The sequence below is a fragment of the Azolla caroliniana genome, unplaced genomic scaffold, assembly GCF_043228905.1.
Source record: "Azolla caroliniana isolate FFs.n. ecotype wild unplaced genomic scaffold, voAzoCaro1.0.p SCAF_4, whole genome shotgun sequence".
Taxonomy (NCBI): Eukaryota; Viridiplantae; Streptophyta; class Polypodiopsida; order Salviniales; family Salviniaceae; genus Azolla; species Azolla caroliniana.
This window is the reverse complement of record NW_028230439.1, coordinates 18,003,631-18,031,618: the sequence shown is the minus strand read 5'-3', so window position 1 is coordinate 18,031,618 and position 27,988 is coordinate 18,003,631. Positions and strand designations below refer to the sequence as shown.

Below are 27,988 nucleotides of genomic sequence, written 5' to 3'. Positions count from 1 at the left end.
GTTCCTCCCATCTTTACCAATTCTAGATTTTTGAAATATTCAAATATGATATCCTTTTCATCATTGTCAAAGGCAATTCGCTGTATTTAAATTGCTGCTATAATTGAGAAGACAAGTTTTAAGTCATGAAAGAAATTTGCACATACTGAAATGGAGTGAAATGTTTTAATTATATAGCAATGTTTTTTCTCGATTCTGATTTTGCGATTTTTGACTAGAGATCCATACTCCCTAGAACCCATACCATTTATTTGTGAATGTGCGCAATATACAATATTAATTTAATATCATGGTAAAAGAGAAATAACTACAAACAATACAACTCAATTATGACAGCTACACAAGAAGGTATATGAAGCCAATAACAAAAATTCTCAGTATGTTTGCATTTCATATTATTCTTACAAATTGACAGGTGCAACTTGAATGCAATTAGATGTCGTTTGTGCATACAAGCATGATTTTAACTCGCTATTTATTTGAGCAATTGATAAGAAATTACAAATCCTACATAACATAGGTAATACTTTTCATTAATTCTAACAATTTGATAAGAAATTACAAATCCTCTAGAATGTAGGCAATACTTGCTTTGGCACCATAAGGTTAGGAGGAATTGGTGTTATGTAGGGCGCAAAAGGTATGATAGGTGCAGTGTCGCTACCAACAAGTGAGATGTCAATGGAAAAGAAATGTAGAAACGCTTCCCATGTGATCACACCCAATCCTGACAATGATATCACAATGGAAGTTACAATCTTCAACCTTTTGTAATCTTTGTTAATTTATGGTATTCTTTGAAAACCTAAAAACAAACAAATAAACCAACCAACCAACCTTGATTATCAATTCTATTGAAAACAGAATCAAATGACTCTCTCCGACCGTCTTTTCCTTTTGCTCTCGATAGTTGCATAAATGCTGCAATCTATAGAAACAAGAAATTCACTCCCCCATGGAAAGAGTCTAAATTTGATGCATACCTGTCCATTACCAAAAAGAGAAAAGAGACAAAGAAAAGAAAACAAGATTCACACAAATTACAGAAGATCAAGAGGATGGATCCTTACATCTTTGTCTCGCTTCATCGCACTCATTAAGTCCATCTTGCTAATGGTTCTGTGTTGTTAAAAAATAGAAACACCAAGTAATTAGTTGTGAAAGGAAGTCTGATACACAAAATTTAATATATACTTCGGAGAGATTCCGTAATGGAATCTTATTCAGTGGCACAAACTTTATTTCAAAATCTAAAAAAACAAATAAGGCATTTCTTAGTAAAGCAAAATAAGTCAATGCATTGGTTTTATACATAGTATAAGAGACTTTCAATGGTAAAAGAATAAGGAGTCTCCTCAGCTACTAAATTTAAACAGCTGAGCAAGTATAAGAGTTTGGGCTAATACTTCAAGATTTCCCAAAATGCAAGCGTATTTTTCGTAAGTACCATTTGATATCTATTGGTTGATAAATAGCCCCTAATTTTGTTTTCCTTCTAGATTACAACCCAAGAGATGAAAATGATGGCATTGCATTATAGAAGGTAACGATGCTAAATAATGTAGGTGGCCTATCAGTTATGCTAAATTGGGTGTTTCTTTCAGAAAGTAGAAAAGCTGATAATATATCAAATGGTACAAATATGCTCATAACAATTTTCTCTATGTTAGTGCGGTACCCTACTGGTAAGCCAAGTGTTTACTAACCCATGCATGTGGGTTCAAATCTCCCCACATGCAAATTTTACAAAATGAGACTACAGAATGTAGGCATTGAACAAGTGAACTTCCAGTCTCCATTGAACAACCTTACCAAATAATCATTTGGGCAAAACATGTCTCTCCCATTCGTAATGTGGACTCTCAGTTGCAACTATCATTAGTAAAATCGTCGGACATCGAGAGTCACTAATCATTACCAGTCACTATCTCAAAATGTTTGACTTTGTTACCTTAGTTCATATTTGAATTCTAAGGTTGATAATAAAATCTATCAATTTATTTCTCTATTCACACCACTTTATGCACTATTGTATATATTTCCATACCCTGTACTCTCAATGTCAATCTTCCGGAACATTTCAAGAAGCCGTTGGTATTCTTTAACAGTGATTCCTGCTGCTGCTGCAAGTGTTTTCAAATATGAGTAATCTCTCGAGATCTTCCGAGCCCTTTGCACTGTGGCGAATGCTGCACTCAGATGCTCTAATGCTCTAAAAGGCAAAAAAGAAAATGGAGAAAAAAAGACTTGTGAGAAAATAAATAATTCTTACCACTTCTTTTTCTTTATTGCACAAAAAGTAATGATCTTGAAACAATGCTGACTTTTTAGTTGGTTTTTTGTAACAGAGAAATTCAGGTAAATGTCCTAAAACCTTAAATATTTTCAATCAGAACAGATATTAAATAAATTCTTTACTTTGAATGATATGCGATAGCACCGTGCAAATATTGTTCGATCAATTGCTGCATTCAAACATGATCACACAATGGTCAATAAAACTAAAAAGTTAACTTGTTTCAGGACCTTTCTTTGATGTATTTTTCTTTAGATGTACTACCGTATTTTGATCACAATCAAGAGTATTAAAACCTGGTATGGTTCAAATGGGTCTCCTAAATCACCCTCCCATCGTGGCTGCCACCCTTCATTCCATGTCTTTACTGGAGGCTTAGTATCTGTTCTTGTGACACCCATTGGAACTAATCCAAGCTGATCTGGCTGCCATATTTTCAAATATAATGACACAATGACAATGTATATATGCTTGTGTCAATGTATGAACGTATGTAGTTAGGTATGCATGCATGCATGTAGGTAGGTAGTTATGTTGGTAAGATGAAAGAACTCTGAAAGATACCCTAGGTATAACTCCCTTGGTTCCAAACAAGAGAAAAGATGTATCAAGAGCTGCCTTGTTCTTTTGGGCCTAGGAATTATTGTCGAAAAACAAATCTTGTCAATGAGATGTTATAACATATTTTCAACAATAAATTATTGTAAGATACATTAAAATAACAAGGTTTTATAACGTTGAAACACTACCATGGCACTACGAGCCTCTTCAACTGCCAATATGACTTCAGCAGAATGATGTAAGCTTGAAATCTGATCCTCTATCTTAAAACAACACAAATGTGCTTGCTTAGACTGAATATTTGTTTACCCAGAACCACGAAAGACTTTAGAACACAAAACAAGTGCACTGGCTTGCCAGTACATAAAAACAAACAAGAATGACCAACTTTTCATTTACAAACAAGAGCAACTTATGATGCATATACAAACGAAAAACAATCTTGTTCAACTGAGTACCGAAATGCAGGTACATACACATGTTTGTACATTCCTGTATCAACATCCACTCATCCATATATACATGCATAGGTATTCTTCCATTGATCCATTACATCACATGCAAACCTTAGATTACATAGCAAACGAACAGGTCTGAACCACTCATGAATGCATGCATACATATATACATGCATAGGTATTCTTCCATTGATCCATTACATCACATGCAAACCTTAGATTACATAGCAAACGAACAGGTCTGAACCACTCATGAATGCATGCATACATGCATACATGCATAGGTATTCTTCCATCAATCCATTACATCACATGCAAACCTTAGATTACATAGCAAACGAACAGGTCTGAACCACTCACACACATACTCATGCACCAATCCATACACACTCACATACATACATACATACATACATACATACAAACTATGATTGCACACATTAAATACATAAGAGAAGATGAAAAATGTGCTTTTGGATGAAATGATACTCACGATTGCATTTGTAGGTATCCAAGTCGGTACCGCAATTGAAACCCTGTTCGAGGCGAGCACAAGCCTGAATGGAACTGGCCAGCTCTCCATCCACTTTCTTCAGCTCTGAGAAACACAGGGTATTCTGGTAACTTTTGTTAACCTGGGTGGGTGGGTGGGTGTGTGTGTGGGGGGGGGGGATACTGTGGTAAATACCCAAAAACAATTTAGGAAGGCATGGGTAGAAACCGAGAATTACTTTTGTGATTGTTGGCCCATTGGCGGATGGAGCCACGGAGGTTTCGTACATGGCAACTCCTCTGGTACTGAGGATCGTTGCAGATGGCAGCACAATCTGCTACCAGGGCTTTACCCAATTCCTCCATTAACCTAATCTAGCAGTAGAAAAGTTTAATATTGTTGTTAAACACCTATATAGATATACCAATAAAACCCTAATATTGTAACAGAGCAGAGGGAGAGCAGGACAGAGCAGGACAGAGCAGGGGAGGGAAATGGGTTCATTTATCAAAACGAGAGAGAGAGAGAGAGAGAGAGAGTTAGTTATTAGTTATATGCATGAAATGCAGTGAGTGTGTATATGTAATACATAAAACTTTGGTGAGTTTTTTTCTCTTTTTAAGGTTTGTGGAATGCATGCATGGATCGCTTATTACATAACTCAACTCTCTTTTAAGGTTTGAGGAATCTTGCCTCTCGGCTGCGGACCCTTCACATTTCGTCCGTTCGTCCGTCCGTCCGTCTTGTCCACCTATCGGTGTGCCACCACTCTCGGGAGCATTGTGATGGCCATCCAATTCATCCCTTGTCTTTGTTTTCTCGATTTCCAGGATCAAATCTTCCCCTTTTAGATTATCACAAGGGGCAAACTTGGGAAATAAGAATCATGTCTCGTCTATCCCTCCAGTGCTCATTAAATATTATGGCCTTTACAAACCTAGGGTGTATAGCCAAGTTGACAGAAACGAAATGGAGATTTGTGGAATTATCATGTTGCGATTCAAGGGATATCATCATGTTTCTGTTTTAAATCAAAATGTATATAAACTCACAAAATTTCACAGAATTTCTATAAGAAAAAAGGATGGGCTCATAGATAATCAATGTCAATCTCATTTGTTTTTCCAAGCATTACATCCTACTTATGCTCAATCTAATGTGGTACATGTGAAGCAAGGGAATGAATTGATAGTGGATCCTACTATAATAATTGACATATGTGTTCATTACTTTAAGAAGTTGATTGACCCACAATTGTTAATGACAAATGAGGTGAGTAGAGCACATCATGAGTTTTATGATGTGGTTGGATGTATTGTGCATGAACTCATTAGTCATGAATTGGATGCGGATTTCACTAAAGATGAGGTGGACACGGTTTTAAGGCATCTTCATAGTGGCAAGAGCCCTGGTTGGGATGACTTGACAAATGAAGTTTTTAAGCAATATTTGAACATTTTAAAGGGGCCCTTTACTTTGATGTTTCAACATTCTTGGGATTTTGGTTGTATGCCTCAAGCTTGGAAGGTTGGTCTAATTAAATTAGTTCCAAAGGTGGCATCTCCCGAGTCATTTCATCAATGGAGACCTATTTCTTCGATGGGGGGGTTGTATAAGATATTTACAAAGGTCTTGGCAAATAGATTACAAAAGTATTTGCCAAAGTTGATACATCCCACCCAATATGGTTTTATTGCAGGTAGGAATATATTGCATCATGTGTTGAATTTCCAAATGACCATGGATTATGATCGAAACACTCATCAAGAATTGATTGTGGTGCAATTAGATTTGGAGAAAGCTTATGATCATGTTAATTGGTCCTTTGTGTCACGGACACACCAACCCTAGACTACAATGGAGCACGAATGACGAGGCTACGAACGATAAGGTTACAAACGTGGAACTCGACGTGATGGGGATAGAAACTCGGGAAGTTGGGAGTGACGAGATGAGGAACTTAAGACTCTAGGAACAATACAAGAGCATAAAGACATAGATGTAAATCAAGGAGAGAAGATGGGGCGAAACGAGAATACTAGATTGATGTGTCAATGACTGGTGTTGAATCCCTTGAAAGGGACCAAGGAGGTTACAAGTATTTATACTGTGAGTCGAAGTACATGCATTAGAATATTCGGGAGAATATTCTAGAACCCTCTACAACCTTCTAGTTCTAGAACTTTCTAAAAACTCCTAGAACTTGAAATAGTTAATTTACTAATAATATACTAAGATATATATAACATGACTATATATTTGGACGTGTTGGTTAGAACACAACACTTGACTATATATAAGAGGTCAAGAGTTCAAATCTTGACATGATTGTTGTCATGTTTGTGACATTATCTTCCCCTTTATGGCCGCCTTTTCGAAAGCATGGAGTAGGAGTGAGTTGAAAGAGAAAACCAAAGTACGTTGAGGAGTGAGTGACCATGAGCAGTCCTCACCAGAAATAGGAGCACGGGTGAACGCGAGCAACCATGTGTGGTCCTCACCAGAGACTAGAACACCAAGGGGGTGAGCGACCATGTACGGTCCTCACCGGATATTGGAACACCAACGTGAGCGTGAGCGACCATGTTCGGTCCTCACCAGAGACTGGAACACCAATGTGAGTTTGAGCGACCATGTATGGTCCTCACCGGGAACTGGAACACCAACGAGCATGAGAGACCATGTGAGGTCCTCACCGGAGACTGGAACACCAACATGAGTGAGCGACCATGTGTGGTCCTCACTGAAGACAGGAACACCAACGGACGTGAGCGACCATGTGCGGTCCTCACCGGAGACATGAACACCAACGGAAGTGAGCGACCATGTGTGGTCCTCACCGGGAACTGGAACACCAATGAGCATGAGCGACCATGTACGGTCCTCACCGAAGACAGGAACACAACGGGCGTGAGCGACCATGTGGACCTCATCGGGAACTGGGACACCAACGGGTGTGAGCGACCATGTGCGGTCCTCACCGGGAACTAGGACAACAACGAGTGTGAGCGACCATGTACGGTCCTCACTGGAGACACGAACACCAATGGGCATGGGCGACCTTGTGCGGTCCTCACCGGAGAAACGAACACGAATGGGCATGAGTGACCATGTGCGGTCCTCACCGGAGACATGAACACCAACGGGCGTGAGTGACCATGTGCGGTCCTCTCACCAGAGACATGAACACTAATGGGAATGAGCGGCCATGTGTGGTCCTTATCAGGAATTGGAACATCAATGAGCATGAGAGACCATGTATGGTCCTCATCGGGAATTGGAATACCAACGAGCATGAGAGACCATGTACAGTCCTCACCGAAGACGCGAACACCAATGGGCGTGAGTGATCATGTGTGGTCCTCACCGGAGACACGAACACCAACAGATGTGAGCGACCCTGCACGGTCTTCACCGGGAACTGGAACACTTGACGACAATGAAGGCTAGGCAAAGTAGTGTCGATGATGACAACAAGAGGGTTGAATATGATGATGTCGAAGACGAAGCAATGAAGGCAATGATGGAAGCAGAGACAGATATGAAGAGGATAAGAAACATAGAGATCGAGATGTTGAGGTTCTGACGAAACACAAATATACAGATACAAAGGATGAGAGAAAACACAAAGATAGGGATGAAGGTGATAGGAAACGTAGAGAAAGGGACGAAGATAATAAGAAACACATAGGTAGAGATGAAAACGGTAGGAAACACCGGGAGAAGGATGACAATGACAAAAAATGCAGAGATAGGGATGTGGAAGATGATAAGAAGTGCAAAGATAGGGATGATGATGATAAGAAACACAGAGATAGATATGTGGAGGATGAGAAGAAACTAAAAGACAACGACGATGATGGGAAGAAACTAAGAGATAGAGATGTCGAGGAAGATAAGAAACAAAAGGATATTGATGACGGTGACGATGATAACTCTAAAAGCAAGGGCGATGACAAAGACGAGTGATGCTTCCAATTGGGAGGGCGTTGAGAATCGAACTCAACTTCCCATAGATAGGTTTCACACTAGCTCATGGACATACCAGGCTAGTTTTGTAAATAGTAGAAAGGGGACTTGCCCTAGCTCAATTGGTATTTAAACCAACCCCTTGTAACTTAGTTGTTGTTGGATGTCTTATGCTTTGATGTAATTTGGTTAATATAAGGTTTTTCTATCTCTGTCTTAAGATCTCTCTCTCTCTCTCTCTCACGCACACACACACACACACACACACACACTCTCTCTCTCAATCTTGACACACACACACACACACACACACACACACACACACACACTCATCTTCCACTGCATTACAACCACTCTTGCCTCCTCATTTCTTTACATGGTATCAGATTGAGTGGTTGCTTGATCAAGCATTTTCGACTGTGTTGTGCTGCACGCCGACGATCAACAGAATTGGCCCATTGACAGAGAAGAAATCACCATGAATACTCAAATGGGAAGCGCTCTTCCTACCGAGAAGCTCGATAGAACGAACTTTGCATCTTGGGAATACAAGATGCATCAATATCTTGTCGGACAAGGCTACTGGAGCTACATCGAAGGAGCTCACGAATCACACCCCAACCCAACACACGCCGACTATCCCGCTTGGGAGCAGGCCGCAAGCCGTGTGTTGTATTGCCTTGCATCATGCGTTCATGATCATATGCTTGGCTACATTTGAGAGGCAAAAACGCCGAAGCAGGCGTGGGAAAACCTCAAGAAGATTTTTGCAGCCAATACCGCCGCACGAAAGCTCCAACTTCGACAAGAGCTGAACAATCTTCAACAAAGGGACATGTCAATCGGCAACTACACCTTAAAGATTAAGGAGTTGTGCGATGCCCTTGGATCGATCAATGTTAGCATTGACGATGAAGAAATGGTGCAGATATGCCTTGGTGGCTTAGCACCGCGATTTGGTGCAATAAGATCGTCCGTTCTCACGAGAGAAAATCCTCCCTCCTTTTTTGATCTCCAATCGTGATTGCTGGTCGAAGAGAATCACGTGCGTCAAAGGAACAACGCACACAAAGGACAGATGCTATATTCGAACTTCGATGGAGGAAGAGGACACAGTCGCAGCAGGAGAGGCCAATACGGCCAAGGTTGACACAATCAACATCGTAACTCCCACCAAAGGCAAGTAGACAGAAACGGCCCCAGAGAGTTCGGTGGAAGGGGGAGTCATCACGCCGGACCAAGGAACCGTAGGAACCTAGTTGAGTGCGGGTATTGCGGAAAACCCGACCACTACGAAGAGGAGTGTCGGAAGAAGAAGCGTGAGCAAGGCCAACAACTAACAAATTACACCACGAACTCCGACTACGACGACCACAGCGGAATGTTCATAATGAAGCACGAAGCGCACTCAATGTCCGCACTTGCGTCAACTACCGCTTCCACTCCGAACAACGTATGGTTTGTCGATTCGGGAGCATCCAATCACATGACGTCCCATGAAGATTGGTTTCGGGAACTTCGAAAGCTTGAACGTCCTGGATATGTCGAAATAGGAGATGACACAACACAACCCATACAACATATCGGGAACATCCCATTCGGAAACGACGACAAACAAACCTACCTCAAGGATGTGATGCATGTCCCCACCATCATGAAAAACTTGGTCTCGGTCGGCCAGATTGTCGAACAAGGAATGCAAGTACGCTTCAATAATGCCAGATGCTTCATCGAAAAAGGCGATCAAGTTGTAGCTCACGACCGACGAGAAGGTCGTATGTTCATCCTTGAATCAAGCGAGGTAAAGTCAGCCATGTATGCAAAGGGCCAGAAAGTCGAAACCGACTTAAAATTGTGGCACAAGAGAATCGGCCACATTAATCTCCAGAAACTACAAAACATGCAATCGAAAGGAGTCGTAATCGGACTCTTGAACTTTATGGCAAAGGAGATTACAAGCGTATGCGAAGCATGTCAGTTCGGAAAGCAACGCCGTCATCACCCATTCCCTAAGGAGCAAAATGTGAGCAAAGGGATCCTGGATGTTGTACATTGAGATGTGTGGGGACCAGCCCAGACAACAACATTCGGTGGATGCCGATACTATGTCACGTTCATTGACGACTTCTCCAGGAACACATGGATCTATCTGATGAAGCAGAAGAGTGAAGTGTTTAGGCACTTCCAGACATTCAGGGCCGAAGTCGAAAAAACTACGGGTCGGCATATACGCTGTCTTCGATTAGAAGAGTGAAGTGTTCAGGCACTTCCAGACATTCAGGGCCGAAGTCGAAAAAACTACGGGTCGGCATATACGCTGTCTTCGATTAGAAGAGTGAAGTGTTCAGGCACTTCCAGACATTCAGGGCCGAAGTCGAAAAAACTACGGGTCGGCATATACGCTGTCTTCGGATGAATTTTCGGCATATCTCCGAAAAGAAGGAATCCGGCGAGAGTTCTCGTGTCGACACACGCCTCAGCAAAACGACGTAGCAGAGCGTAAAAATCGCCATGTAGTAGAAGTCGCACGAGCCACGATGAACGACAAGAACCTGATTGGGCAAAAGCGGCAAATACGGCTGTATATCTCATGAACAAGTGCGCAACCTTGGGAGTACACGATATAACTCTGCATGAGAAATTCTTTGGAAAGAAGCCGGACTTGTCACATGTTCGTATTTTCGGTTCTATCGCCTACGTACATATTCTCGACAATACGCGGCAAAAGCTTGACCCAAAGATGGAGAAATTTATCCTCCTAGGATACTCACTCGAATAGAAGGGGTACAAATGCTACAATCCATCTACCCGTAAGTTTTGAACAAATTGAGACGTAGTCTTCGACGAATACGCATCTTGGTACGCACCAGTGAATACTTCGACTCCAACCCCGCTCGATGCAGATGACACTGAAATAGAAATAGAAGCTGAGGATCGGCTCACACAGATGTTAGAAGACATCCCTATTACGACACAGCTGAGTGGGCCATTAGAGCCGCCGAGTGATGAAAGCACATCTCGGCCGAGTCCGAAGCTGGACAAAGGGAAGGCGAAAATGCGGGAATATGAAGATCAGTTCGAATTTGAATCGATCCACTCCCTTGATAGTGAGTTCGAAGGCCTTGACACCGGGATAGACGGCGTGAAGAAAGCTTTAGAATCCGCGAACAAAAAGCTACGCCGGTCCACCCGAGAGAAGAACCCCGTAAACCGCTATGGCTATGACGAGTACATGGCGTATCACTACACTTTTATGATGAAAGTAGCGTCAGTACGGGAACCGGAAATGGTTTCCGAAGCCGCAAAGGATTCATGATGGGTCGATAGAATGAATGAGGAGATGGAAGCTTTATGCAAAAACGAGACATGGGATCTTGTTCCTCTCCCCCCGAACAAGAAAGCGATTGGATGCAGATGGATATACAAAGTAAAATACAATGCCGACGGATCCGTAAATCGCTTCAAAGCACGGCTCGTTGCGAAAGGCTACGCGCAAACGCATGGCATAGACTACGAAGAAACCTTTGCCCCGGTGGCAAAGATGACAACCATACGGACAATAATTGCACTCGCCATAGCGAAGGGATGGCACCTCCACCAGATGGACGTGGAAAACGCTTTCCTCCAAGGAGAGTTAGAAGAAGAGGTGTACATGATACAACCACCCGAATTCGAATCGCGTAAGCATTTGCTCGCCGTATGCCAACTCAAGAAGCCATTCTACGACCTCAAACAAGCACTGCGTGCTTGGCACTCGAAGATCATGCAATATCTTCACCAAGTCGGATTTCAGATGTCAAAATCTGACACCTCTCTGTACATCCGAAATGAGTCGGATAACCTGATCATCATCATCCTGTACGTGGATGATTTGGTCATCGGAGGGAAGGATCTCGCCGAGATTAACAAAGTCAAATCACTTCTTTCCGGCAGATTCGAAATGAAAGACTTACACGAGCTCCATTACTTCCTAGGTATTGAAGTAATTCAGACACCAGTCGGAATAATGATCTCTCAACGACACTACAATCTCAACTTACTCTACAAGTTCAGAATGACCAAGTGCAAGCCTGTGTCTATCCCTCTTGATCGTAATCTCAAGATCGATGCCAATTCCGGAACCGCTGAGAGTGAGCTGACTCAGTATCGACAACTGATCGGTAGTTTGATCTATTTGACCATTACGCGACCCGACCTCAGTTATTCGGTTGGCCTACTTAGCCAATTTATGTAGAATCCGCGAAATCTTCATCTGGACTGCGTTAAGGGGATACTTCAGTATGTTAGTATGACAATGGACTACGGCATTATGGACGCGGACTGGGCATGATATAAAGCGGACAGACGATCCACCTCCGGATTCTTCTTCTCTCTTGGCAGCGGAGCGATCTCTTGGAGTAGTAAGAAGCAGCCGACAGTCGCATTGTCGAGCACGGAAGCCGAATACAGGGGCGTAGCAATTGCTACATGCGAAGCCGTCTGGCTCAAACGCGTACTAAAGGATCTGGGCGTACCCATCAAGGATCCGATTCACATATACTACGACAACATGAGTAGTATCTACCTGGCGCGGAATCCCGTATTCCACGCGCGGACTAAGCATATCGAGGTCCACTACCACTTCATCCGCGAGCGCGTACAGGCTGGAGAGATCGACCTACAACACATTAGTACGCACCTGCAGGTTGCTGATACTTTCACGAAAGCTCTAGGCATCGACAAGCTCGGGCAATTTGCATCGGACCTTGGTCTCACGACATCTAAATTGCCGAGCTTGAGGGGGAGTACGCAACACGGCTAGACTACGCAACACACAATAAGAAGCGTAAAGCAATAAAGCCGGAATCCGATTCCTTAAATCGAAGTACTCCGAAGACCGAAACAACTTTCTGACAGATGGAAGTTGTGTTCTAAGGGGCGTGTTGAGAATCGAACTCAACTGCCCATAGATAGGTTTCATACTAGCTCATGGACATACTAGGCTAGTTTTGTAAATAGTAGAAAGGGGACTTGCCATAGCTTAGTTGGTATTTAAACCAACCCCTTGTAACTTAGTTGTTGTTGGATGTCTTATGCTTTGATGTAATTTGGTTAATATAAAGTTTTTCTATCTCTGTCTTAAGAGCTGTCTCTCTCTCTCTCTCTCTCTCACTCACTCACACACACACACACACACACACACACACACTCATCTTCCGCTGCATTACAACCACTCTTGCCTTCTCAATTCTTTATAGAGGGATTCAAACTGTCACAGACACACCAACGCTAGACTACGACAAAGCACAGATGATGAGGCTACGACCGATAAGGTTACAAACGTGGAACTCGACGTGATGGGGATAGAAACTCGAGAAGTTGGGAGCGACGAGATGAGGAACTTAAGACTCTAGGAACAATACAAGAGCATAAAGACATAGATGTAAATCAAGGAGAGAATATGGGACGAAACGAGAATACTAGATTGACGTGTCAATGACTGGTGTTGAATCCCTTGAAAGGGACCAAGGAGGTTACAAGTATTTATATTGTGAGTCGAAGTACATGCATTAGAATATTCGGGAGAATATTCTAGAACCCTCTACAACCTTCTAGTTCTAGAACTTTCTAAAAACTCCTAGAACTTGAAATAGATAATCTACTAATAATTTACTAAGATAAAAATACCATGACCATATATTTGGACGTGTTGGTTAGAACACAACACTTGACTATATATAAGAGATCAAGAGTTCAAATCTTGACGCGACTGTTGTCATGTTTGTGACACTTTGTTTCTGGGTTAATGCATACAATGGGCATTGGACCTTGTATGTCTCGCCTCATATTTTTATTAGGAAAAGATGCAATGTCTTGAGTAATGCTTAATGGGGGAGTTACATCAGATATTGGCCTCACAAGTTCCATTCGTCAAGGATGCCCACATAGCCCATTGTTGTTTGCTCATCCCTTGTTAATGATGCTATCAAGGCTTGCAACAAATGGTGACATTGTGGGTTTACACCTTCCATCTGGAGGGCAGCTAGTAGCACAAGCTTTGGTTGATGATTCTTTCATGTTTTTACAAGCCTCACGAGAGAATCTTGAGAAGGGGATGCTTGTATGGAACCAATTTGCACTGGATTCTAGATTAGATATCAATTTGAGGAAGTCTAGTCTCATATCATGTATTGAAAGGGATTTGGAATGTTTAGGATGGCAACGATTTGTGGTGAAGAAAGGTTCTATTTTTGGACACTTGGGCTATCCATTAGGAATGAATGCTACAAATGGTCAATTGATTGAATGGATGTCTAGTAAGTTGAGGGATAAGTTCATGTATTGGAAGTCACAATCTTGGCCATTTCATGTACGCTTGAAGGTTGTACAATGTATTATGGAACCCATGATATTATATCACTTACCATTGTTGCCATGGAGAAAGAAGGCTTTGCATTATGTTTTGCAACGTCTTCGATATTTGTTGTGGAAGAAGAGGGATAAGATGGGAATCACATGGGTTGCGGGGAATCATCTAGCACCCCCTAAGCACTTGGGGGGAGCTAGAATATTGAACTTATCTATGCATATGATGGTTCATAGATTTTCATTATTACAAGACATGTGTTCAAACTCATAACCATGGATATCTATTGTTCAATATTTCATTGAGAACAAGGGTTTAACACATGGGAGGACAATGATTAAGGCTTCATGGTGGCAATTACTAAATGGGTGTATTTCACTTAGGATTCTGCGCTCTTCGTATGTTCAACATTTGGTTACCTCATGGCAAGAAGCAAGTCTCTTGTTATGTGTATGGAAACCATCATCTAGTAGAGAGCATTGTAATTTTTGCAAAAAGAGTTACTTGTGCCTTTTCGGTTATTATATTGGCTAGGAAAGGTGAGATTGCGCTCTTAATTTAATCGTTTGTTTCGTTTGGGAGTCAAAGAGGTGGGAGATATAGTTGAGGCTCCATCTTAAAGCATTTTGGAGTTTGTTGAAACGCGATAGTTATTACGCATCTCGCCTAATTATGGGTTTATCTAGCAGCAATTACAAAATATTGCATTGATGCAAGGTCCTTTACCTCATCAAACAGGAGAGCAACCGTGGATTGATTGGTATTTACGGGGTCAAACGTCGTTGTTACAAGTGACTACTAATCGTTTGTATCATTGCTTTGTTCAGACTCTTGGGTGGCTATTATCTAAGGTTGAAGAAGAATGGAAAATACATAAATCTGATCATGGGTGGAATCAAATCTTACAACGTAGTTGGCATTCTAAATTACCAAGCAAACTAGCAATGGGCACGGTTCGGTTTCGGTTCGATTTGGTTTGAAGGCAAAGAAACCGAAACCGAACTGTTTATATAAAACAAAAACCAAACCAAACCGTTTATGAACTCTCAAGTATTTAAATCAAACCATTTAAGAAAAAGTAAACCAAACCATTTAAAACCAAACTATTTAGGGAAAAGTTGAAACCAACCGAACCATTTAATAAAAAATTTAAACCTAACCATTTAAGCCAAACTAATCAAATATTTAAATAAACAGAAATACATTAAATTAAATTAAAGCATTTAAGTCAAATTTATTAAGTCAATAAAAGAAACATTAATTGAACCATTAAATTAAATAAACATTGAAGTTAAATTAATTAAATAAATAAAAAACCATTAATTAAACTAGCAATGGGCACGATTTTGGCTCTAACCGAACCAAACCGTTAAGCCATGGTTTAACGGTTTATTGGTTCCAAAAACATTTAATAGTTTGGTTTGGATTGGATTTTCGATAAACGGTTTGGTTTCGGTTCTAAAACTCGAGTTTATAAGTTTATAGGTTTGGTTTAAAGGTTTATAGGTTTTTGGTTAACTATGTTTTTACCTTAACAGTTTATTGATTTAATGGTTATTTATTTATTTAATTAATTTAACTTAAATGTTTATTTAATTTAATGGTTCAATTAAAGTTTCTTTTACTGATTTAATAAATATAACTTAAATGTTTATTTAATGTAATGTATTTTTGTTTATTTAGATGTTTAATTAGTTTGACTTAAGTGGTTAGGTAAACTTAAATTTTTTATTAAATGGTTATGTTTAGTTTTAACTTTTCCCTAAACGGTTTGGTTTTAAATGGTTGGGTTTCAACTTTTTCTTAAATGGTTTGGTTTAAATACTGAGAGTTCATAAACGGTTTGGTTTGGTTTTTGTTTTAAATAAATGGTTCGGTTTCCTTGTCTTAAAACCGTGCCCATTGCTAAATTAAACCATGAAATTAATAAATTATTAAGGTAAAAAAAAGGTTAACCAAAAACCTATAAACCTATAGACCTATAAACTAGAGTTTTAGAACTGAACCGAACCGAGTATCGAAGATCCAAACCAAACCAAACCATTAAATTTTTTTGGAACCAATAAACCCTTAAACCATGGCTTAACGATTTGATTCGGTTTGAGCGAAAACCGTGCCCATTGTTATAGCAAAGGTCTTTATTTGGAGAGTTTTGATTGGAGGATTGCCTTTAGCATTAGCTCTAAAGCGTCGTGGACGAGCAACGGGTAATTGCTTCTTTTCCACTGTTCAAATGGAGAGATAGTACTCATCGATTTAAACAATGTTCGATTGCTTGTCAGATTTGGAGTTACATTTCTCAAATTTGGCAAGTTTTATCACGGTGTTATTTTACACCTAAACAGTGGGTGTTTGCACAATTTACACAGGTTGACCCAAAATCAGAGATGGAAGTATATTGTGGATTGCGGTATAATTGGGACATGTGCAATGCTTTTGTATTCGATGGTAGACATGGAGTGAAAGTATATCTACGAAAGTTGAAGGGAGTACTAATGTGGTAATTTTCTTTATTGGAGCAAGTGGAAATTCTTTCCTTAGTGGATTGTTCGTCTTGCCTATTGGCAATTCAACATGTTCCATTACCCATGTAGTGTAGTTAGTGGGTGACCATACTCCATTATCACACCCATTGTAAGTAGTGCTTTTCACACACATTTATTAATATAATTGTGTGTTTTCACCAAAAGAGAGAGAGAGAGAGAGAGAGAGAGAGAGAGAGAAAGATGCAAAGCCTAAACCAGAGCTCCAAATATTTAGGTATGACTACATTAGGTCTAGCACAAATCCTGCAAATGTGACACAAAATAATAATCTGCAAGAAAGTGAGGTGGGTAGTTTTTTCTCCAAGAATTTTTACGTTCGTTGTTTTGCCCTATCTATGATTCAAATTCTAACAAGACTAATTGACAACTAGAATGATTTTTACATCCATGTTGGTGTCCAATCTATGTAACATTGACGTTTTCTCACAATATTTTTGGGTGGCAATTTGAATCACCCCTTCAATAATTTCCTCTCATTAATACTCTTGTTGGAATGCTCAAGTTTGATCCAATGAAGCTTGAGTGAAGCTAATGGGAGGTTTGAACTGATTGACATTGAGAAATTAGTGGATGAGTTGTGGTTTGGGGTAGCAATGGGCGCAATTTGGTTTCGGTTCGATTCAGTTTCATGGGAAAGAAACCAAACCAAACCAAACCGTTTATGAACTCTCAGTATTTAAACCAAACCATTTAAAACCAAACCGTTTAGGGAAAAGTTAAAACCAAACCGAACCATTTAATAAAAAATTTAAACCTAACCACTTAAATCAAACTAATTAAACATCGAAATAAACAAAAATACATTAAATTAAATAACATTTAAGTTAAAATTATTAAATCAATAAAAGAAACTTTACTTGAACCATTAGATTAAATAAATATTTAAGTTAAATTAATTAATTAAATAAATAACCATTAATTAAACCATGAAATCAATAAACTTTAAGGTAAAAAAAAAGTTAACCAAAAACCTATAAACCTTTAAACCAAACCTATAAACCTGAGTTTTAGAACCGAACCGAACCGTTTATCGAAAATCCAAACCAAACCATTAAATTTTTTGGAACCAATAAATTGTTAAACTATGGCTTAATGGCTCAGTTCAGTTTGAGCCGAAACCATGCCCATTGCTAGTTAGGGGTGAAATGCGAATTGGTTCTCCCTAACATGCGTTGAGGTGCAACAATTGACTGGACCATCTAGGTGTAAAGCATTGTTCCAGTGCATTATGTGAGAGGCTTTTATAAAAAAGCCAATGGTGGGTATTGATGTAATCAAAGTACAACCAATGCACATGCATTATGTGGCACATTTGCATTAGAGAGGAATACAATCTTTATATAACCCTAGTTAAACCATGGGTGTATATTTGTACAAGAGTGCTTTCGCTATAGTTGAGACCCATTAATTATAAACCAATGGATATTAAGATGTCTAATCTTCTTATGGGGAGTGGCAAGCTTCAAATACTTAATAATTGAGAAAGAGAATATGAAAATGCAAATGCTCCAAACAAAAGTGAGCACATGTGAGTATGGATGGAGATTGGTGCCAACATATAATCAAAACTAATCTTATTATAATGTTTCTTGCCAAGCCCATAGCTAAACCCATTTATTCTCCTATATTAGTGAGCAAAGCCTACTTTGTTTGAGCCCAAGTACAAACATTTTCTCTCCCAAATACCAAGTGTAGTCTATATAGCTCTTATTTAGTAAAAGGTACCTTTACAAACATGCCGATGCACAAGCCAGCTACAAGCAATAGATTTGAACATGAGTAACATGGTTCTACTTGGTTCAAATTTGTAAGAAGTTCAAACAATTTGCAAAAATCCATGACTTCTACTAACATTTCATTGAAAATCATCATTAGTGAGAAATTAATCAAGAAATACGTCAAGAAAATGAAAGCATTTTATTTGTGATCCATGATAACCAAAACACAAATGGCAAATAGTTAACATGATTTCTATATCAACACTCCTCAAGTATTCTTCAAATACTAGAATAAATCGTCTCTCATACATATATGTTCCATGATTATTTTGGATCCATGATAACAAAAACACAAATAGCAAATAATTAACATGATTTCTATTTCAACAATCCATTAGTAATCTTCAAATACTAGATAAATTGTTTCTCATATCTGCTATTATGCAGTCCCCCATGCACAATGAATGCAAATTCATTTGACAAAATTGAACTTTATAAAATCATCTTAAATTATTGACCAGTATGAACAATCATATTGTTACTTTAAATTTTGAATGCATAAGGTCATTCTGTAGCCACCATATGAAATGTAGAACACATCATTACGCATAGTTTAATCAATTTCATTCAAACAAAAACAAGAAAATGTACACATAAAACTATATTATTTTAACAAAGAAGTCTATAAACATATTATCACTTCAAAAATTCCAGTGTTTAATGTACTTTGGTTCTCTATGGGTTCATTAGGAAAGAATCAGTTATTAGCACACAAACGGGCACACACCATTGAAACCACTATAAATGGTTGTCCTTTCCACACAAGCCTAATTGTTATTGTCAATGAGCTATTTTTTATCTTGGATATACTTATCCATTATCATAGAAACAGCTGCAATAAAGCCTGACTCACTGCTCCCAGGCAAAACAATAGATTCTGTATCTTCAACTATCTTTTCAATAATAGACATCTTATGCAGTGTTTCTCTGCACATCATCAACCCAATCTCGTACGGAGTGAGACCTGCAGCTGCCCCTTTCTTTAGTAACATTGTTGCTACTCTGAACACTCGAGCACAAGCTGCAGATAAAGCCCAACCGTGCAACTTTAATAGAGCAATATCTGCTTCTGCATTCAGTGAAGCAATATACTCCAGAACTTCAGCTTGAAATGGTATCTTTGCTTGAGGCCAATATAGCCATTCAAAAGTACAGTCTTCAAACTAGAAAAAAAGACAAATACTCAATTAGATGGTGACATTTTGTAATATAACAGGTGACATTATGTATAGTGGTATCTTTGCTTGAGGCCAAGATAGCCATTCAAAAGTACAATCTTCAAACTAGAAAAAAGAAAAATAGGCAATTAGATAGTGACACTAAGTGTATAATATACGCAGGTGACATTTTGGAATATAACGTAGAGTAGATTTATGCAATATAACATCAGTGACTCTATAACAAGACAATATAGGTGACCATATGTAATATAATATCCACGACATTATGTAGAGTACCAATATAGGCAACATTATCAAGCGAGAGGTAAAGGCCACAAGGTAGGCAGGACGAACACAAGCGGAGCCATCACAGGGTGTATGACATGCTACTTCATTGTAACCATCCTACAGCAATCAAGATGTTAACATTGCTCGCTTTGATGCCAATGTTATCTTGATTACCACAGGTTGGTTTCTTATAGCTAGAGGCTGCCTAAGGGCTTGCCTATATAATTAGCTCACCTGGTGCCTGGATAAAGCATGCCAGTTACTTGGTATTTCATGCTCCAGAACTTGGACTCTTGACTCTATCCACTTAGCACTCAGAGCCATCACAGGGCGTACGAAGGTGACACGATGAATATAGCATAGGTAACTTTTCTAAGATAACATATGCAAAATACATAACATAACAACATAGGTAGCATAAAGTACCATAACAACATGAAAAGAAACATAGAATAACTTTATCTACAATTACCTTTTCTGGCAAACAATAGCCATGATCAATTGGTACAAGAGTCCATTCTGTAGAATCTCCCTGTTTACAAGCCAAGATATTTCCTCCATTTCTATCAGTGTTAGCCAAACGAATGTCAAGAACTGCTATTTTATGTACTTCATATACAGGAAAGTGAGCAGGACCCATATCTTCACAATTGCTGGAAGCATGTACAAACATTTGAAGTGAGCCTATTTTTACATTGACACCAGCAGTTGTATCATCTTTGGGATGTTCAAGATATTCATGAGAGCATTCAATCAATATCGTTGGTGGAACCCCTGCAAAACCTGTGAATTTCTCACCATCTTGTCCTTTAGTTGCATGATCCAATATATAAGCTGCAACCTCTCGCAGAGCACCTTCGCCAACTTTAGTGCCTCTTTTGAGACCCTCACCGTTTTTTGATGGTGGAAGACCCCGTGGATTGTTAATGGCCATGGGTTCCTCATCCACTGGTTTGAAAACCCCAACGATGCTAGAGCCAAACTCATCTTGCATGAAGTACGCCCCTCCTGATCCTTCCGGAGATAAGATAGGGGTATGCCCATTTTCCAGCCCACTTTTAACACGCTTTAGGAGATCATCAAGCACAGATGGCATAACGAGCTTTGAAAGCCTCTCTATATGTGCATAAGCTTTTCTAGGATAAACTCTGTTGAGATTACCATTCTCTGAGCATGGTGGAAGCATGGGCCTATCTGATGGTTTCATCTCAACAATACATGGATTATCTATCATTTCTTGAGCTATTGCTGAAAGTTCAATGTCAGATCCTATTGCCTGACTTCTTACTTTCACAGTGCTATGGAGAAATAGGTGTACAACAGCATCATCAACAAGTGAAAGTTGCTCAATAAGCATTTCATCCTTCAGATCCTGACCTCTTAGAACAAGCTGCTGCTGATCAGCAGCTAGGCCTGCTTTTTTTGACAATCGTTTTTTCAAATCTCGAACACTCTTCATCTTGTCAATTCTGAAAACATGTTCTTTGCCACTAAATGTCTTTATGGTCACTACTTGCAATTCAGAAAGCTTCACAACCAAGTGCACCTTTTTTCCATTAGTAAGCCCATAATCTCTAACCAAAGCATCTTGTCGATAAAGCTCACGACCACCATAGACCAATCTTTGATGCTTTGTATAGAAACCTTTATAAACTTGGATCCTCATTTTCACAGAAGCAATGGTGTCACCAGCACAGACTTTCAAAGGCAGGATAGATGGATTTCGGCCAGAAGTAGTTATGTAGATTTGGATATCCTCATTACAATCAAATCCATATGCTGGGGGCGCCATAATGGCCCCTTCATGTTGGGGTTGCAGTACTATTGCCGAAGAAGCCATTTTTGTCTTAACACACTGTAAAAGATATCAATAGGCTACTAAACGACCCTCATTGATGTACCATACAGAATAAGCGTTGATGATGCAAAATAAGATGAGAAAGAACAGTTATTATTTCCTGTCACAAAGAACACAGTATAATCAGTGCCATTCTGAATATCTATGAGCTTACATGAAAGTTAACACAATGTCTTTATTCTAACACTTAACAATGCTATATTACTGCTTATAACCTGTACAACATTGATATACTCAGATCCCACACTTTATAATCACATGATAAACCCCAATTTCATTCAAACCATGCTCGAGATTGCCCCTATCAATGAGCATATCTAGCTTTTCCTCTTTCATAAAGCACTCACACATAACAGAGATAAATCTAGTCTGTAGTCTTTCTAGGTATGAATAGCCACTCTGTTGAAAAAAAAGAGTTGCATCTTGCACAAATGAGTGACAGCCAAGATCTTGAACTTTAGAATTTATAATTTAACTTCAGACAACCAAATGAAATCCTGAGCTTGAATTTAGACTTTATTGGAGACTCCACAGGGATAACAAATGGTTTGGAATCACAAAAATGAAAATTTATGCCATGACTTTGAGGCTGCCAATATAAAAAGTAAAAAAGAATGCCCAGAGAATAGAAAAAGAGGAATCAAAGGAAGAAGCAAAAATTAGTATAATAAAAGAAACGTGAAAAGATGAATGCAATTACAATCTCGATATTTAGAGTCTGGAGTGTGCAATTCAAGAAGTGCAACATAATACCTATCCTTAAAAAAGGGATGCAGTAGGAGTTCTCCCTAGGGAGATATACAGGCTTTAATAAAAGTATCATTCAAGTAATCCATGATACTTTTATTTGATGTTGGATATAGCATCTATGTTATTAATCGTTGGCTGATTAATAGGCTGTAATAGTTTAATCATTGGAATATTGGCCTTTGGCACAAGTTGCCCATCACTCCTATGTTACAAGTAAATCAAGCGATACACAAATGGGCTCCCAACCAGGACATAACAAAGGGGTTACCATCGCAGGTGCTTCCCTCGCTTCGGAGACCTCTCCATTCTGGATCAACCTATGCTAGAGATATTTGGAAGAAAAAAGTTATAATATATCTAGCTTGAGAATCTCACATGTGCCGAAAACCAGATTCCGTCGTCTCTTTTTACCTCATTTACTTTTATATTTAAAAGTAATATTTATTTTATTTTGATTTGTTGTTCCCAAAGACAAGACAACACTTAAGATGTAATCTCTTGTTTGGTCTTATACGCCATTCTGGCCTCTTAAAAGACGTTAATATATCTTTCTTTCTTTCTTTCTTGTAGGAAAGCATAAGCCCTATCTTAACTCCGTCAGATGATCTTGCCACATAAGTAGCTTACACATAAGTAATTTTAAAGTAAGGACTCAAAATCCCAGTCCTATAAGAAGGTAAGAATGCAGCTTGTGAAGGTGAGACACTGCAGCATATGATGACTACTTATAATTAATCCTAGGATAACCTAAGTTTAAGCATAATGATAAGTTCTTGTCTGTTCACTGTTTATGAATTGAGAATTAAGATTGTCTTATAATTGCTTTGTCTAATGAAAGTGTACACACCCACATATTAGATCTTTATAGAAAAAGCTCTATAATTATGAAAATTGATTTAAGCATTAAATTATAGAGGATACATGGTATGATGGCAGCCTAGGGATTTACTGGTATGGCTATGTCCTTTAATGCATGAGAAAATGGATACTACAAGTACAGCTTCTTCTTGCAGTGACTTTATCCCTGTTCATGTGCTAGAACTGGTGTGTGACTGAGAGTTAGCATAAGGCATAGCTCTTAGTCACTTGGATTTGTGCTATGTCCCACCCAAACACCACATGATGGATGATATGCGATTGGCGGGGTTAATATGGTTTCCCAATCACAGGTATATTCATGTAATGGTGGTACCAGATTGAATAAGCGATGTACTCCTTGACAAGAGGTACTAGATTTCGCATCAGTGTAGTGAATCATACTCTTCAAGAGGTATGGTGGGAGATGCATTGATATCATGTGTGGTGGAAATTGGCAGCTTCAGCCTCACTTAGTCGTGCAGGAAAAGAGATATGTTGCTCACCATGTCCAAATGATGCCTACTGGTCAACCCACTACAAAGTTGAAATCATGAAGGATTTCAATATTATCTATAATCTATGATGATTTCATATTTCAATACTGACAGGATAGTTTTGATATATTTGTACATGTTTAACATTCTATAGTTCAAACAGTACTCTATACTATGTTATAACCAAATTACCTCACAAATAAAACACCTAAAGAATTAGAATTAGAATTTTTTATCGTCCATAAAGATAGTAGGATAGTGAAAAAAATCATAATTGTTGATTAAATGGATTTATTGACTTCCCTTAAGTAGATTTAGAATCAAAGAAATACCCCCAAAAGGGGTTAAGCAAAAAACAGAAACTTCGAAATAAACATGAACGCTATGCATGTAGTCTTCACCATTTAAGGGTTCAACTCAAACAGAGCTAGATCAACAACTTAGTTGTCATGACACCCCTTCTTAAACTATTGAGTAGGAACAAATGTCTATCACATCTTAAAGTGCAATGAACAACTCAGCCACAATCAAGATGATAAGAATTGTTCATGGTTTCACAAGTTTCTTCATCTGAGGTGATATGTTGAAATTTTATCTGAATCTCACAAATAATTAGAATTTTAATTATAACACAGAATTACATTTATAAAGCCTGTTGCAAAATACATACATTGGAAGATCTGTGCCTGATACATACGTACATAAACGATTTAATTGCTAGTTTAACTTTTAAAATCATACTAACAACCTTTAAAGTTTGGATTTTATATTAAAGCTTAAATTAAATAAAGAGATGGATGGCATTTCAAACTTGAAATCCAAAACGAAAAGGTTTTTCTTGAGTCATGCATAAAGTCCACATCAATAGCATATAAATTAACACATAGTCATCATTCACATTTTCCACAAGAACATTTTCAATATCTGACATTAGAATTTAGGGTACTATTAGCAGGTTTGTTTTTGCACACCATATGACTGCAAAGTACAGTCCAATAATTCAGATGCAGAGATATTGTCATACTGTTCATAACAGGCACGATTTCTTTTTTCAGAAAAGTGTAAAGTTGAGTTTAACTTTCTAACCATCTAATGTAAACATGGTGTTCTCTTTTCTCCCACATTTTTCTGCACCTTTTTCTCATTCATTTTCCTCACTCAAACTTTAACATTTAGGTTTTACATCCTTTTTCTCCTCGCTGTTCTCTTATTCTTTTTCCTCATTCTACCTTCAGACTTCCTCTTCCTCTCTCTCTCCTCGGTTTCTCCTCTTTAATTCATAATGGTGGAAGAGAGAAAAGCAACATGGAGAACATTCGAAGTGTGCTCGAAAGTGTAAGCGCAAAAATGTGTGTATATATCATAAACGTTGAGACCTTGGTCATATCGACATCATTGCTTGATGACAAGCGAATATATCAACTTCAATGTTGATGACATGTCTCATCATTTGTTGCCATTCTGTTATAAGACAGCATTTTTGCTTTCAACATTTGGGTTGTTGAAAGAATCTGTAAATCCAACTTTCTAGAGAGTAGGGGGTAGCCCAAAACACATTTACATCAAGGTCTTCAAAGTGGTGGAGAAGGAGTTATGGTCACCAAGGATTTTCACAACAGTGATGTTTATATCAGGTCATTATCATATAGTAAATAGAACAATTAACATCTACAATCTACAACCGAAATTAGAGGCATTCTAGGAAATTGTGTATGTTCTAGTATAGATACTCTGTATTATCATGTAAAGTACACATTCCATATTGTACAATGTAACAACCTTGATTATCACTACTAGAAGATAAGCCATTAATGATCATCTACGAGTATTCCAAAGGGCAGACCTCTCTATATGACGGTATATTGAATACAGCAATCCCTAGAATTTTTTTACAAGAGCTCTATAGAGTATGGTAAGCAGTAGTGTCTTATTCTCAACCACGTATTCCCAGGCAAAGCAAGTCATAGCCTCCTCACTACAACTCTGAATGGAGCTCACTGAAACAATTTTGCAGCAGCACCATTGGATTTAGGCACTTTGTAAGGAATTTTCAAAGCTTCTCTGGAAACTTGTAGAGAATGAGAGTCATCAAAACAGAAATTAGACTACCATCTTATTTTTTTGACTAAATTTCGGATTTTTTTTGGATGATTGTAGAACTCATAAAAGGAAAGCTTGAAGATGTTTGCAAACAACACCTCGCGAGTTCTGGATGCTGCAGGTGCAGATTTGGAATGAAAATGGTAATGGAAACCTAGACATTGATCTCAAGAAGCATATACTTTCATACTTACATATGTATGTTATCAATAAAGACACTTGCCAGTTAAATGCAATGGTATTATCAATATTCCCAGAGTACAGGTGCATGTTTATATATTAACATCCATACCTAGTATAATTAAATACACGAACAACAAATTGAATTTGCACGATTTGAAGACTAATGCAACACCAATATGCACTATTCACAAGGGTAAAGTACAAAAATGCGTGAATAACCATACATCTAACGCATATCAGAATATGTTTGTTTCGAGGCATATCCTACAAAGAATAAATGGAAGTCTGCTACAGAACCACAGATGAAAAAGAATAGGTACATTAAATGATATTAAATTTAGTGTGGCATCTCACAATTACATGAGATCAGAAGAGAAAGAATGGATTAAAATGTTTTCATCGTGTCTCATCACTCCATCAAATACTAAGGTTACACCTTTAGGACATCGGTAATTACAAAGTGACTAAATAAAAAACCTCTTTATCCAAACATAGCACGGATCTATATGTTTCCTCTATATGGAAACAAAAAATGGTGGGACTTATAGACATATGAATATGATTCATATATAACACAACATACATGTTGAAAACGTGAGAGTTCCAGATTTATTTCCCTTTTTTTCGAATAACAAGTCTAATCCAAAGTCGGGTGTACGTTTCATCAATACATTAAAAATGCCAGAAAAAGATCATATTTGGCAACAACATTAGCGACAAAGAAAATCCAAAATATAAGAAGAAAGGAAAGCGTCACATTCGACAGACAAAATGCAATGCATTAGTAAGGATTTCAATAAACTCTTAGGTCAAATTTTGAAATGGCGATGAAAAGAAAAGTTTATGATCTAACCAGGGATTCCTCAAGTAGAATCGCAAATCAATCTTTCTTTTTTATATCTCGATCGCTGCTTCTTTTCTTGTCTCTCTCCCTCCGTTCCTTTCTTTCTCCGACACTTGCTTGTATTTCTTCTTCTGTTTTAGGGTTCTTTATTTTACCTATTCCTGAATGTGTATAACGAATGATCTCTATGTCTGCATCTTCCGTTCTGTGTCTTTCTGTGAGTGTTTTCCCTCTTGCGAATTCCTTTCCGTGGAAGGGGAGGAGCGAGATGTGGCACGTGTGTATGTATCTGTAACTAACTCACTCGCATATACATATACGCAGAAGGCGAGAAGAAGAAGAAGAAGAAGAAGAAGAAAGATGAAGAAGAAAGATGAATCCTTTAAAAACCAAAGTTAATAAAACGGTATCCCAAAAATAACCCCCCCCCCCCCTCTTTCCGCCAAATCACCTCTCACCAATGTTCTTCTTCTCCTTCTTCACCACACCTCCTTCCACCTCAGGCATCTATCTGATCTTCCATCTGGATTATGATGATGATGATGATCGCACGATCTTCCATCCATTTAGAAGCAAGTTAAATCACCGCTCACTATGTATGGCATTCATTCATTCCAGTCCTCTCTTGTCCTCATAATATAGTGTTTTACTTTATATCACCTATATAATGTATATTATTATATAAAACACCATCAAGATTCTTTTTATTTTAGTTATGTATTTATCTTATTGTAGACTTTTGATGTGAAGCTTTCATACTTCACGACATCCACCCCCTCTAGACTTGCACATCCTCCGGCATGTGCCACTATCTTTCTTCTTCATGTTGATCTATTGGTGGAGGTTCAAGCTCGAACATTTTCTTAAATACTTTTATCCTCTTTCCCGCTACCATGTTTAGGATTAGTGTCCCATCCAATTCACAAAGCTTATAGGTAAAGTTATCATATACTTTTTTCACTATGTAAGGCCCAAACCATCTTTCAGCAAACTTGCGGACGGTGCT

At 38.6% G+C, this 27,988-nt stretch overlaps 2 protein-coding genes across 5 annotated transcripts; both read right to left on the bottom strand.

Moving 5' to 3' along the window:
- Window positions 1-513: 513 nt before the first annotated feature.
- On the bottom strand, window positions 514-4,260 carry LOC147865212 (uncharacterized). Of its 2 annotated transcripts, none has more exons than XM_087318683.1 (10): window positions 4,047-4,260; window positions 3,809-3,913; window positions 3,046-3,116; window positions 2,861-2,929; window positions 2,593-2,721; window positions 2,419-2,465; window positions 2,048-2,212; window positions 1,071-1,119; window positions 838-928; window positions 514-727 (listed from the first exon to the last, which is right to left on the bottom strand). In XM_087318683.1, the coding sequence occupies exons 1-10, from the start codon at window positions 4,171-4,173 to the stop codon at window positions 570-572; spliced, it is 1,011 nt and encodes a 336-aa protein (XP_087174809.1). In that variant the 5' UTR covers window positions 4,174-4,260; the 3' UTR covers window positions 514-569. The 2 variants fall into 2 exon arrangements, with proteins under 2 accessions (XP_087174809.1, XP_087174810.1); XM_087318684.1 differs by having other exon boundaries at window positions 3,046-3,120; window positions 4,047-4,206.
- Window positions 4,261-19,035: 14,775 nt separating this feature from the next.
- On the bottom strand, window positions 19,036-27,301 carry LOC147865211 (phosphoinositide 4-kinase gamma 4). Of its 3 annotated transcripts, XM_087317981.1 has the most exons (4): window positions 26,992-27,300; window positions 21,946-22,152; window positions 20,368-21,853; window positions 19,036-19,610 (listed from the first exon to the last, which is right to left on the bottom strand). In XM_087317981.1, exons 3-4 carry the CDS (start codon window positions 21,733-21,735, stop codon window positions 19,236-19,238), a joined length of 1,743 nt encoding a protein of 580 aa, XP_087174107.1. In that variant the 5' UTR covers window positions 21,736-21,853; window positions 21,946-22,152; window positions 26,992-27,300; the 3' UTR covers window positions 19,036-19,235. The 3 variants fall into 3 exon arrangements, with proteins under 3 accessions (XP_087174107.1, XP_087174106.1, XP_087174108.1); XM_087317980.1 differs by lacking the exon at window positions 21,946-22,152 and having other exon boundaries at window positions 26,992-27,299; XM_087317982.1 differs by lacking the exons at window positions 19,036-19,610; window positions 21,946-22,152 and adding an exon at window positions 19,621-19,730 and having other exon boundaries at window positions 26,992-27,301.
- Between the last annotated feature and the right edge of the window lie 687 nt (window positions 27,302-27,988).